Raw genomic sequence first — 14,596 nt, 5'->3', positions numbered from 1 at the left:
CAGTCTAGAGCTGACTAATAGGATTGACCACCAAGTAAACCATTGCACATAGACAGAAAATCCTCTTTACATTAATAATTATTCTGCCCAAGTACATGTGTAATTGAACAAATTATGTGCAACTACAGTAAACTATTGTGTGTTATAACTGGCTCATATAATTTATCCATATTATCTGTGTTTTATTTTATAGCACTTTTTATTCATGTTGTTTTTCAGGGGAGTATCTGTTATTGCAATTATAGTTTTTCTATTATTTGCTTTGTCTCATTTCTGTTTCTGTATTTTTTCACTGAGTTGTTTTTCCTTTAATATAATTTTGAAAAAATCAAAAGTATTCTTTGTATGTTGGTGCTCTTAGCTTAACTACTGATTTTTATCTACATTTTTGATACTATATGAAAAGTATAACTTGAAATTCTTTTCCAATAGTTAGGTTTGGGGAATAACAACATAAGACCATGTAAATGAATACCAGTATAAAATCACAGTATTAAATTTTTGTGCTGGTGGAAGTTCTAGCAGAAAAAGGGTATAATTTATAAAATTAATCTATATCCCTGTACACTTGAACCATAGAACCACTTCAATAGATTTTCCATACATATTCAGTTTATAAAGCAATAAAAAATAAAGTTATAGTAATTATAGTTGTAATATATACAACATAATTGAAAGCCTTTATGGTACATTAAGAAGGGCCTATATGTCAGCACATTGAGGGGATGAGATCAAGTACAACACATGCTAACCCCTCCCCTTTCATGTGTTCTTTTTCCTTTTCTTTCTTCCCTTTGTACCTCTATAAAATTAAATTGCTGTTGCTCTAACACCAAAACCTGGAAAGTTCTAGGTAGTGCACACAATGTGTTGATTTTCCTCCATTTCCAAGGCAGAATATGACAGGTGAGAGCCCGTGGTGCATGGTGGGAGAGATTCTGTCCCTCTTGGGATTGCAATATCCTGTGATAATTTTTTTTTCCCTTGTAAAATTGAACTGAAACAAGCTGAAGGTCTACTTTTATTGTGACTAGGTCACATTCTGACACCCTTCACTCTGGGCTCTGCAGTCCTGCCTGTGCAGAGTGGCAGGTACAGTGCAGCTGCTGCACCCTGCAGAACGCTGGGTGTACATCAGACAAAACCCGTGATCCAGACTGCCAAATTTTCTTATGTATCCTCTTTCTTTGGTATAAGAACAGATTATTTCACACATTTTATAGAACAGATTTCTTGATCATCTGTGCATGCCAAATAAGCAAGGAGGGTGGCAGAAGCATCAGCACATTTCCATGCTTTGAGTACATTTCTAATGGAAGTGAATATTGAGTAGTAGCTTCTTTATATCATTTTGAATTAGAACAATAATATCAGGAAAACTGAGCATAAGTAAAGGAGATTCCAACGTGTCAGATGGCTGTGATTGTTGTGACCTACTCCATGCTCCTGTTCTCCCCCTCACCAGCCCTCTGAGGTTGTCCATGCCCTATACTCTGTACTAATTCTGTGCCACCCCATTAGCTGTTGCCCTAAGCTGAAGGTGGGGAGTGGTTGCTTGGAATTTGCAGCTAGTCCAGGAACTTGTGTTGCCTGTACTCAATGTAGTCTTGATGAACCTACTGGAGGCCACAAGGCTCTATGGGGTCTGAAGTGTTACAGCACAAAAATATGTTGTAAATGCATCTATAAATGCAGTTTGTTAAATTTTCTAGATCCCATTTCATGCAAGAATTTTGTGTGTATACCATATGTCATTTCTGTCGTGATTGCTAGAGAATTGAAATACATTGTACCTTCCCTCATGTAAAGTTAATATCAGAGAGCACAAACTTTCTTTAATTGTTTTCTAAGTATTTAGGAGGACTTATCAAAGACATGACTCCTAAAGTTGCAAAAAAGAGGAAACCTTTTATTTTACTCACTTTCCTAAGTAACCAAAGCTGTCAGTATGTGAATTGTACTTGTTTCTCTCTGAATATGCATGTACAATCTCCCTGAAAGAGATGATCAACCTTATGTTTCCAACCCCACTTTTAAATCACACTTTGCCTACCTTTTGTTTCTGTTACATGTTATTTCTAAATCTATTGTAAATGTTGTCTATAGACTTGCAAAGAGAAATCCTTGCTCGTGGGGAATCAGTGGCAAAATTCATGCTGACTTCCCTACGGCAAGAATTTCCACCAAAGAGTTTTGATATGATTTGGTAACAGATTTGCAGATTTAATTTATGCATTGCATTAAAATACTTTTTGTTAGATAAATATGTTGTTGGTGTAAAGCTGTGTTTAAAGTAATAGTTATGTGTCTTTGTTTTTACTTTTGGTCTTTTAGTTTCCAGCGTGTTGTCGTTTTTGGTTTTGTTTTATTGCTTTTTCTTTAATTTTGCTTACCAGAGCCAAAGCCTTAGTAGAAGAACAACGCCTTTTGTTCCTAGGGTTCAGGTAAAGACTTCGTCTGCCTGACAGAAACTAAAGTTGCGGGTTTTTCTTTTGTTTGTTATGGAAAATGCATAGTAGGAAAACGTTACATTATAGTCCGTTTTCCCATATTTTGAGTGTGTTGCTTTAAACCATATTAACAACTTTCATTTCATCTTGTGATCAGCTTGTAAAATTCTGCATGGGGATTAAAATATTAAATTTAAATTTAAAGAGACATCTAGTTTTTTCTAGTTGCTCAATATTAAACTTAAACAGGTTTCAATAGTGATGATGACTATGCATACCACATAAAAAATTTGTGTATTGTTTAGGCAATAAGTAATTTTGTGCTTGAGTTTATAATGTAAAGATGAATGTCTCTTTAAATAATTCATTATCGTTACTCAACACATATTTTTTTTGCATTTTCCTCATAATAGTAGCTCCTTGAGTAGAAGATGGGCAAAAAATTTGTACCTTGTTTAAATAAACAAATTTGTTGTTTATGGAACTTGGTTCTTGTATTTTTAAGTACATCATTATAGCCAAAACTTTACTTGAATAAAAAATAAATTCTCCCATTGTCTTACTGAATTTATTCAGCTTTGATATTCTGTTTAGGTACAAGTTGTTTGCCTTTTTTTCATTAGGAAGCTTCTGAGGTATGATAGATTTATGCAAAAATAGGTTTTACTAATATTTCACAATGCTTTTCTTGCTTTGCTGCATGTTTGTCTTTTTTTTTTTAACCAGAATATTATCTGATTTTCTTACAAAATATCTTTATGGTGATGTTAATCTTTTGTGTGGCAGTTTTATAAATGTTTTTCTTTGATTAATTGACCAAAATGTAAAGGATGATCTAAGTGATCAGAAGGAGATGACTGAATTTCATTATGAAATGGAAAAGAGATAATTTTTTTTAATAAAGGAATTCTAAATAAGACTGTAATTAAGACATCAGATATGAATCATATTTGATTAAGTACGCTTTTTTTCACAATGCAGTATTCTCAAGAGTATTCCTTTCAACTGCTTAAATATAAATTCAAAAATTAAGAACTTCTAAAGAAAAAAGAGATTATAAAATAATGCCTTGATTGTATGATTTAAAGCTAATTTATTATGTGCTATTGACATAAGCTGGCTTTGTATGAAAAATTTAAAACTTCCTTTAGCACGATTAAGAAAGCTGTATTCTGCTCATGATAATGAATTTAGAGAAGTACAATTACAAGTTGTTAAGTAGTTCATAGAGGTAAATATTATATAAGTAGCTTTTTTAATATTTATTTCTTTTTATATATGTGCTAAATAAATTATAAATTATATGACAGTTATTGTTCAAGTTAAAAAGGAAATCTCTGCCTGAAATATGCATGTTTCATGAAATACTGTAATGTAGAAATAACATGTAGTAGTTCCATATTTTAATTCCATTATACAAAATAAAGACATAGACATAAAAGTTGTCTGTTCCACTTAGACTAATATCCTCTCATGAAACAAAAAAAATACTTTGCTCAAATGATTATGGTAGTTGAGAAAAGAAAAAAAAGTCATTTGCTAGAAAGTATCTAACAAGAGGTGAAAATGTTTAAGGCTTACTTGCTCACCCTTGCATTATTTTTTATATTGTAGGTAAGAATTGTCCTTACCCCCAGTTTTGTCTAAACAATCAGTGCCTGTGGAGTCCTTGTGGACATGTCTAACAGGTTTTTTTTGCAGAGCCCAGTAACAGTCCATGCTAAACATAAGGGTTTTGACAAGAGTTCTTGAAGAACTCAAAATTATGACCTTGGCAAAATCATTGCACCTACTCTGAAACAAAAAGTGATCCATCTGCCCACTTCTAGTGGTGATAGTAGATAGTATAAAAAGATTAGTGTTAGATATAGTTACCATGCAAGCTGCTGAAAGAACAGGAATTCTCCAGTGGTCTGCAAACAAGGGTATTAGGAGCAGTCCAGCAGCAGTGCAGAACTCTGGTTACTTTTTTGGCATGACAAATTCACTAAATCAGAGCTCTGAGCTCCTGTTTACGGTTGTCAGGAAGTATACATTTCATTGTGGGCTGAGGTATAGCTGTGCCTGTAGAACTCCTTACAAGAATGAAAATCTCCAAACATTCTGTTTATACTTATTTGTTTCATCACTCTAAACAGGAAATGTATATCTTTATTCTTGCTTGCATCTTCTTTACTTGTTATTCTGAAACTGATCCTTTCTGGCAAAAGCTCCTCTTCCACACTTCCCTCCATGACATTGCATTCATCTTCTGGCTCACTGGGTGATTTCATAGAATCATCATTATTTCATTGGGAAGAAAGACATTCAGTTTCTTTCCTATCAAATGCCCACTGAGCTTTTACTAATTTTACATTACTTGTAAAAGTGCATCTTCATTTCCTGAACTTTTAGATTCAGTTTGCCATACCAGTAATTTTCAAACTTGCAGAGTGATGCTTTATGAATCTCTGTAGGGAAAAATCTGTTCTTAAAATTGTATTTTCTATGCAGTATCTCTTGTTTACTTGGCAAAGCATTCTTTTGAGCTAGAGTTGCCTCTGGGTTTTTCTAACTTCAAAAATTTCAGCCATCCTTTTGGCTTTAACACAGAACATCAATATATTTGATCATGTATAAAAATATGTAAAAGGTGAAACCACTAAAAAAGAGATTTAAAAAGGAGACATAGATTAGGGCAGCATAAATACTTCTATAATTTCCTGGCCTTTATATCCTACATGCTTTTCCATTTGACACCCTTTTCTTGTAATTGTTCAAGCATATTAGACAGCAGCTGAAGCAGAAAGCAATAGTAGTTTGATTTAGCAACCCTCAGTGCTCAGGATTTTTTAGAGGTGTGTTTAACAACATTCAAAACTGGCCTCAGCTATGCCACGGACATCACCACCTCAGGGCAGTTTCAGCATCTACATAAGCTTAAGTCCAAAAAAAGATTATTGCAAGTATTTTTTAAATTAAACTGAGATTTTTTTTTTCAAACAACAGATCCCACTGGTATATCTTTAGTTTCAGAATAATGTGAGAAAGAAAAGTAGTATGTAATTTTAAAATAATAATAAGCATAATAAACATCTGTGTAGGTTACATGAAAAATTATAATGAGCAACAGAAGGAAAAAAAATGCCTGGCCAGCTGTCTCTAAAAGCCAGAGATGTTTGAGTAGGTTGTGTGGTAAAAATCAGCTGTAGGGCAGATGGTCTCTCCCAGTGGCACAAGTTTTATCTCTTTTCATGAGATTCGTGAAGTAACCCTTATATAACAAAGACATAACTGTAGCATAGGATTTAAAACTTCAAATATTCTCTGTTTCTAAATCTAAATTATGACTGAAGATATGTTTTGCCTGGGTGTCCTGTGTATAAAACTCCATTAGAATTGCATAGTTGAGGAAACAGTCAAACATTCATGAGATAGGAGTATAAGAAGTGCAACAATAATATTTTCTAGAATTTCTTAACTGATTCCCTTGTCAGGGGGAATAAGAGTAGGGGGTTCTTATACATGATTACTTCTTTTCTAAACTCTGACCTCCGTCAGTGCTCTAAAATTTTAGTGAAGATGAGATCTAATAGAAAAAGATGAAATCTAGTAAACTGAATTTATATCCTTAATTTATATAACTTATACTAACTTCAAATAAAGGTGCAAAACTTATTATTCAACATAAACAGAATGAGACGACTGGGGATAAAAGCATCATATAGTCAACCCAGGACAGGTGCCTCTAGGAAGATCTTTCACTTGTACAGTTGAAGGAAAGATCGAAGTGCCTCAATACCTGCAGTGGGTGATTAACCCAAATTAAAGACACCTAAGCCCATTAAATCTATTTGAAACTAAGGCTGCTCCAGAGGGTGAGTTGATTCTCCAGGGGAGGCACCTTCTACTGAGGCTACAGAGGACCAATCTTACCCATTATTCTGTGATTCTGTGAACCAGGAATGCTAGCTAGATGTACTAGATACCTGCATCCTCACTTCTCAGAATGCAGCAGCAGCAGTCAGCTTTTATATACTGTTTGTGTAGGAAGCTTATTCCAGAAGCAGGACATGTACTGCTGTTTAAATACTGTTTAGACTGAAGAGGTTGAACCTGTGTATCAAAATAGTGACTTTATTATCAAGCTATGCCACATTGCATTCTTCTCTGGAGTACCAAGTCTCATCTGAAGCTGAGACACACTTTTGCTGGGAATAGGAGTGTGTGGTGTTACCAAAACATGCTTCAGTTTAGCATGGCAGGTTCCAGACCTGTATTGCTCTTGTATTAGAACACTAGTGGTTAAAAACCAGAAAGAATGAAGCTGGGGTCAGACCCACATCTCCGTTTCCTTCAATCCTCTGAGTGCAGAAGAGTTCCTGCTTCCTGCACTCTGTGGCAGTCATTCCTACCTGGCAGCCTGTCTGCAGCAGATGCACCCCTCTGTGAATAACACACCATCTCAGTGCATCTCAGTATCAGGATGCTCTGAATTTACATTCCTGTTTGCCTGAATGTAGGTCACAGCAAAAGCTTAATAAAGCATTAGGTGCATGTCTGGCTGCTGAAGGAGCCCAGGGAAAGAAAGTATATGAGCATGTGTATGGCTCATTTGTCTCCAAGACTTCAGTGCAAAGTGGGAAAGTATTCAGGTTGCACCACTTCCAAGCAAATCTTGGGTGCCTACATCATAAGTAACCTAGACAGACAAAATCCCATTCAAGAAGGTTTTGTTCAGGTGTTAGTCTCAACATTAGCATCAGCTAGCATGATTTTTTATATAGCATATTTTATGTGTTGTTAGTTTAGCTTTCCCTTTCCTTCATTTAGATCAGGATTGCTTTGTTGAAGTTTCTTAGATGTTCTAAAATTATACAAGTGTGTGTGTTTGTAAAAAAATCTTGCTAGATTCTTATTCATCCCAGTCTCTCTTTCAACACATTTTGTGCCAGTTAGCATGGCTAGTTATTTTGTCACCTCATAACATTTCTCTCATTCATTCTATTTTTCCCCTTTTAATCTCTGGTCCCTGACATTAGTGGTTCATTCTTCCCGTGTTTCACCAAAAAGTATCCTGTCTGTTTTACTTTCACTGTAATTATAAAGCAGCTTTTTATTTGTCCCTTCTTCCTTCTTCTAATCCCATAAGAATGCAATCCCATTCTCCCCTCTATGGGCTTCTTTGACCATTCTCTCACAGTTTTTTCCCTTTTTCTCCTTGCATCCTAGTCAAACGACTGCTTGGGTTACAAGTACCTGTGCTGTGTATTGGAGTGCTAGCAGTGTGAATGTAGGGGAGAGAGAGCTTTCTGGTCTTAATTCTGACTCCTGGCTTTTCCTGTAACAAGGCAAATTAAAGAGCATTACAGGGAAAATATGCCCATTAAGTTCAAGTTTTTCCAATTTTTTATTTCAGAACATCAAGGGAAAAGTAGAAGGTACAAGTCAATGCAAATCTTGAGCTCCTGATCCAAACTGCAGTTGTTAAAGCATCTCAATGAAGTGGTGTCAGATTATTTCAGTTTCTGCTTAAGTAATTCTCTAAATATTTTGACTGAAGTTTTCCTGTAAAAAATCAGTCTGAAACAAATATATTTAGCTTGCATATGAACACATAATTCTGGTTGTATTCTTGGTGCCTATATCTAGATTATTTCACATTCATCAGTCACAGTTTTTGATAGTATCTGTATCACAAATTTATTTCATTCTCCTTAAGCAAGCATAATTTTCCACAAAAAATAAATGAAGAAGATTGTCTTCAGTGCTATTCCACTTGAGATGTGGGACCAGCCAAGTCTGTCTTTTGCTTCAGGACTCCCAAGGAAACCTGTGGGTTTAGTGTCAAAGAACATTTAAGTTGACTTGCACTTCAGAGGTCATTAAAGGTGTACTGTTGGTACAAGCTTTCTGCTTTTCATCTGTAGCTGGATGTAGATAGCTAGAAGTCCAGATAATTCTCAGTGTAGAAAAAATACTCTCAAAGCCCCTGGCTTGTAAGAATGTAGGAACAATATCTAAAATTCATGCTGAGATGATTAGCCACAGGGCCCTTTAACTATTAGTGCCAGAAACCTTTAAAGTCTGTAGCAGGGCTAATGACAGGGTAATGGAGGACAAGTATCCCATTTTTAATATCCATTCAAATGGTTAGTGGCTACAGGAGTTGCAAGATCTGAAGCAGTGAAGGAAGAAGTACACTGCCACCAATAACTGAGTTGGTGTGTCTTAGTGTAATCTCACTTAGTGAGGTATTAGGAATGGCAGAGAGCTAAATTAGCCTCTTCTTTATGGGTTAAAAGTCTTGAGAATTACATCAAGACCTTTCTTTAGGAGACTGAAATGTTGAAGATGAGGAGGTATGATAGCAGAAGAAAACCCTGTCGCTGAAATTAAGTGAGATTGTTTCCACAGAAAATGCACCTTCTCCTCTTTATATCTACCTGAGCTAGGGTATATTCATGCCTAAAGGTGTATTGCCTGGGTAGGTGTGCAGCTGGGCATTATCCTCTCTGATTCCCTTAAGTTCAGGCAGGGTCACTGTTTTCTTTAAATGTCCTGGTTTGTCCTGTCTCGGGCAAAGTCCTCATGAGGAGAGGCTCCTCAGTAAGCTGCAGCTAGAGACACTGCACTGCTACCAGCATGCAGTGGCTTCCTGGCTATTTGTAAGGCTTTGTTTTACCCTAACTGCAACATTTCCCCCTTCTGCAGTGACTGCTCTGGTGTAGTCATATCCTTTTCTTGGCTGATGTACTTGCAGTCATAGAATTCAAACTGATATAGCTAAATAGCAGCTTGTAATGACTGTAATAAAGCAGGATAGCAAATCAAGCCTTAGACTGGTTAATAACAATATCTACAAATGAATAATAGTGGTTTTTATCTTGTTACTTGGACTATGAAGAGGGTTGGATTACTGAGCCTTCCTCTCAGTATTTATGGAGGACTTGTATTATTTCAGAATAAGTGTATATATGTTGAAAAATATTAAGTGATATGAAATATTTATGGGTTTATCCCATAGTCTCTTTAGCACAACAGCAGATGAAACATTATTAATTAATTGTGCACAAACTCCTCAGAGATGTATATATATGAATACTATACATTAATAATGCAAGTAATACAATACAAGGGAAAATAATCCTAACCAGAGCACCATGTGAAAAACAGTTAGTGTGAAGCAAGGTACTTATAGTACAGGGTTTTAAAAAAAGAGTAACTCCTGGTATATACTGAAGCTATTACAGTATTAACTTATTTTTATTCTTTGTTATAAATGAAAAGTAGAATATAATATTTTCTGTTTAAGTAACCAATATAAATAGAAGCTCATGAGCAAAATTATTTTTAAGGATTACTATACAACTTCATTGTAGAAATGAGTTCACTAATTAATATTTTCTTCCTACAGATAAAACTGTGGTATGACAAGGTTGGTCATCAGTTAATAGTGACCATACTGGGAGCAAAGGATCTTCCTTCAAGGGAAGATGGGAGGCCAAGGAATCCTTATGTTAAAATTTACTTTCTTCCAGACAGAAGGTAGGGTGAACACAAAAACAAGGAATATTTGAATTAGTCTGATACTCAGGTGACATGCACAGCTGAGTTTGTCAGCCATGCTTACATGAATAATGGCTTGCAGTGGTGAGCTCTTGTGTTGAACATGGTATGTAACAGCAAGGTGTCTTTGAACACTAAGCACAAACTTGCTTTCCCTGGTTATATTATAAAATACTGAATAGAAAAGGAAAGAAAGGTAAACATGGGGATCTGTTATTTGCAAAGAATGTTATTAGTGTATTATAGTGCCTTTATTTCCTATGGCAGTTATTCTTCTCTAGAGCAAAGAAGATGCTACACGGTCGGGTTCATAAATTTCTGGACTGATGAGTCCAGCAGTTTGGTTTGCCCCACCTTTATACACTAAGGCAGTAACAGGTTTGGCATCTGAAACACACAGATACCTGTTCACAGTATAATTGAGGTAAGGGTGAAGGGGACTCAACTGAGAGTTCACGTTTGCACTTTGAAAACTTTCCCTAGAGCACAGGACTCGTGTTAATCTGGATGGTATCATAGATGCACTTAGGAAAAGTTAAACTGCAGTAGGACCCCTATTCCTGAAAAGCACTTTCACTTCTTAGTCCATGATTTTCTGTGTTTCAATTTAGGTGTTGGGAAGACCAGCAGAAGTGATAGTGTGTTTTCCAGTTTATTTTTTTAATTGATGTTTCCTCAGATTGTGTCAGTAGGGGGACATGTTTACCTTTATTTTATAATGTACTAACCAAATAATTCAAAGTTTTAATGCCACTCAAAATAATAGATCATTGGATTACTGAATCTGTGGAACAGAATGCAACTTGTATTTTTACTTCCTTTGCTTTTCCAAATAGCTAAACTGGGAAGATGCTAGCTATCTCCATTACCATTTGAGTTCAGTAGGAATTAAAGCTATTTAGTATTTTGGAAGACTTTTCCAAGTTGCTTTTCCAATTTTATTGTATACCATAGGTTGACAAGCAAATTTGATGTGACTACCTAATTTGCTGTGTCATTGATGATTAAAAGGATAGATTTTCCCAGCCTCACCAGTATTTGAACAGTTGGTGTACATCCCTACTTTATTCAAAATGCTGTAGTGTGTTTGTAGCTGCTGAAGCTGTGCTAAACTGAGAATCAGGTCTGCTCCAATTATCTTACCTGCTTTTTCCATAATAATGAATAATTAATAGACTAACAAAAGTGTGTTCACAATGTTTTACAATGTAAATTGTGATAACTAAAATATAGTGACATTAAATTTTATTAATCTATATTTTTTCCCATTTATGAGAAACATTCAGAACTTTTCTTTAGTTGTTTTATGTGTTTATGATCAGCAATTTGTCTTACAGAATTTTGGTTTTTTTTCTGATGTGGAAATTCAGTTTTGTTTCCTTAGATTTAAAAGCTAAGTAAGCAACAGTATATTTCTAGTGTAGTAGAAAGAAACATGCTGGAGGTAAAATACACTTAAGTAAGTCAATCATTTAATTAGATGAAGATGGTGAATTCTCTTTTAATTAAGAAATTTAATTGAAAAATATTGTACAATGTAACAGTTCACAAGAGTAAACAAACCTTTAGTATGCTAGAAATAATTTATGGTCTTTTTTAACAGTGTGTCTAAAAGTATTATTACTTAGGTAATTTTTTGATCCAACTTCCAAGTAACAGTTCAGAAATACAATGACTTTATTAAAATTGCAAGTATTAACGAATGGACCGCATCTGCATTGCCTATTAAAAAATCCTTATAAATTAGTCTGGCAGCTGCGTTATGCAGCAATCAGTAGGTTTAGAATAAGCATTGTTATGAGGACTCCTGTCAGTATTCTCAGTAGGAGCAGTGTGGGTGTTTTCCAGCAAAAATTGTTTCAATCAGAAAATATTAATTCTTTCTAGCAGAAATATTCTGCAAAAACATTGCTTTCAACAGCACCCTGGAGCCAGAGCCAAGGCTGCCAGGGTAGCCTTGCCTGGAGACCTCACCTCACAATGGAGGTCCACCTTCGGCCTGGCGATTCACTGGAGTGACCAAAGGATTTGGGAAGCTGTTTTGAGAAGGCTGTTTGTTCCAGTATTGCTGGAAAAGAACATGTAACCTGTTTTTGGGGCTTCTGGTTTCCCAGGTGGATAAGGAGCCCTTAGCCAGGAAAGCCCTGCACTGCCCCCAGCTCCCTGCCCATCCTGCATGTGGGCCAGCTGCTCCTTCCCGCTCTGCAGTTGGAGGGAGCCGCTGTAGGACTGGAACTCCAGTGAACCAGCTGGCTCATTTTTTTTGAAATGCAGCTCAATGCCCAATGTTGTCTGTGGAGATGTTCTACTGTCAGGCTGTGCCTTGTGGATATCCCATTTATGGAAGTACATTTTATTTTATAAAATGCTGTTTCCAAAATAAAAGAGAATACATGCAAAATCATATTAAAAAATTTGTGGGTTTTGGGAAACATCTTAAAATTGGAATTGGCGCATAAACTTGAAATCACCTAACCTGAGTTTTTAATGTGAGCTTATGAATTATCCTCAATATATGCACTGACCATTATAACGTGATGTAGATTATAGTACCCCTGATCCTACAAATTGAACTGCTGATTTAAGATTTCCTATTTTCCATTATATACTTAATGCAGTTTAATGGTGTTTTGAACATATTTAATATTTAACTGTTTTTTTCAGTGATAAAAATAAAAGAAGAACAAAAACAGTAAAGAAAACATTGGAACCTAAGTGGAATCAGACATTTATTTATTCTCCAGTTCATCGGAGAGAGTTTAGAGAACGAATGTTAGAAATCACTCTTTGGGACCAAGCACGAGTTCGAGAGGAAGAAAGTGAATTTTTAGGAGAGGTATACAAGTATTGGTAGTTGCTATAGAAATACAGTTGCTCTCTCATACTTATGTATAGATACTTATTTTCAAAAAATTACTAACTGCTCAAAGCAAAGCTGGTTTTATTGTTTTACTTTTTCTTTCACTTAGTAGTAAACAAACAGTGATCTCACACAAATTACATAATCCTGATATGAGATTCTTTCTGCATTTTTTCTGTTTTAGTAACAGCATGAATGTGGTTTCTTAATTTCTAATTGCTCATTCAAATCTATATTAACCATAGTCATATTTTACTAAAACTTTGGAACATTGCTCATTTACCTATTTGAAAACTGTAAAGGCTCTCATAAGGTAATAAGGGTTTTGTGAACGTTTTTGGGTATATTTAGTGTTCTAAAAGGCACAGAAGATTCTTGCATATTAAAGCAAGGTTTTTATATAACTTCAAACAAAGTCCTTAGCAGTAAGAGAATAATAGAATAAATTTCATGGGTATTTCTATTTTAAAATATTCTGTTGCGCAATGCTTTCCTACTTTTAACCATTTTTTCTTTTTTAGATTCTTATTGAGTTAGAGACAGCATTACTAGATGATGAACCCCACTGGTACAAACTTCAAACACATGATGTCTCTTCATTGCCACTTCCCCATCCCTCACCATATTTGCCACGCAGACAGCTCCATGGCGAGAGTCCCACACGGAGGTTACAAAGTAGGTTATTATTAGTTTTTCACTCTGTGTATAATTCATTTGAATGAATGCATAATAAAATCTATTAAATTCCTGCAAATGGAAAGCTGACAGAATTTTTATGTTAATTTGTAACTGTTATGAATTAGATCATTGTGGTTACTGATGAGAGTGACATGCTACAAATGGTATCAACCACTGTGCATTGCACCATTTTTTTCTTATAACTCAGTTCAGATTCTCAGATGGAGTAAATTATCTTGTTTTTTGCAATGGGCTTTTTTTTTCATGAAGCTCTTTCTTTTGTATTATGTTCATAATTTCATTGTTTAAGCAAAAGTAGATTTGCAGGACCTCTCTCTTTAGCTCGTATTTCTTAAAGTAACCTGTATTTAACATCATATGTAGATAAATTAATACCATGGCCTGTTGTCTTCCTTTGATATTATATTATGTGCTTAGATTCACAAATGAAATTTCTTTAAAAATTCTACTTTGTAGAGTTTTTTTATACTTGGTCTGCAGTAGTTATCAGTATATATTTTGAAACTAGCATATTTAAAGTATGGTAATAAAAATAAATACATGAGAATAAGACAGTAAAGGGGAAAAATCTGCTTCTTCAATACTTCGTGGTTTCTCCGGTTTAACTGTTCAATACTGCCAGTGATTTAAAGCTCTTCCTCACTGAATAAATTTTATAAATACCAGTTGGCAGTTATTTAAAAAACCCAACAAACCAAATGAACCAAACTCCCAAAACCCAAAAGACCCACCACCACCCCAAAACCCAACAAAACAAAACCAAAACTCCAAAACAAACAGAAAAACCCCTAACAACACAACAACAGCCCAAATGTAATTTTTAAGATTTACTTGGAGTTTCTTTGAGTCATTGTATGTGAGTGTGTGTGCATGTTTCACACAAACTCACAGAACCTTATGTGTGTAGTCATGAAAACAAGCTTGGATAGTTCATATGTGCTATGTAGAGTTTTTATTGCATAACCCATTGTATACAAGTATTTCAAGCAGTTGATCTGTTTTGCTTCTGTGCACTTGATGGTGAGAAGGATTAAAATGC

The 14,596-nt window shown here is 35.1% G+C and overlaps 1 protein-coding gene across 1 annotated transcript in view; it reads left to right on the top strand.

Annotated features, from left to right (window-relative positions):
• Positions 1 to 14,596, top strand: part of RIMS2 (regulating synaptic membrane exocytosis 2) — a 443,432-nt gene that overhangs the window by 244,662 nt on the left and 184,174 nt on the right. Inside the window, exons 12-15 of the mRNA XM_058808280.1 lie at positions 2,397 to 2,444; positions 9,847 to 9,977; positions 12,663 to 12,834; positions 13,380 to 13,533. Of these exons, the coding sequence (XP_058664263.1) occupies positions 2,397 to 2,444; positions 9,847 to 9,977; positions 12,663 to 12,834; positions 13,380 to 13,533 (505 nt within the window). The remainder of the gene's footprint in view (positions 1 to 2,396; positions 2,445 to 9,846; positions 9,978 to 12,662; positions 12,835 to 13,379; positions 13,534 to 14,596) is intronic.

This window comes from Ammospiza caudacuta, chromosome 1 (genome assembly GCF_027887145.1).
Source record: "Ammospiza caudacuta isolate bAmmCau1 chromosome 1, bAmmCau1.pri, whole genome shotgun sequence".
Taxonomy (NCBI): Eukaryota; Metazoa; Chordata; class Aves; order Passeriformes; family Passerellidae; genus Ammospiza; species Ammospiza caudacuta.
This window is presented reverse-complemented; position numbering and strand designations above follow the sequence as displayed.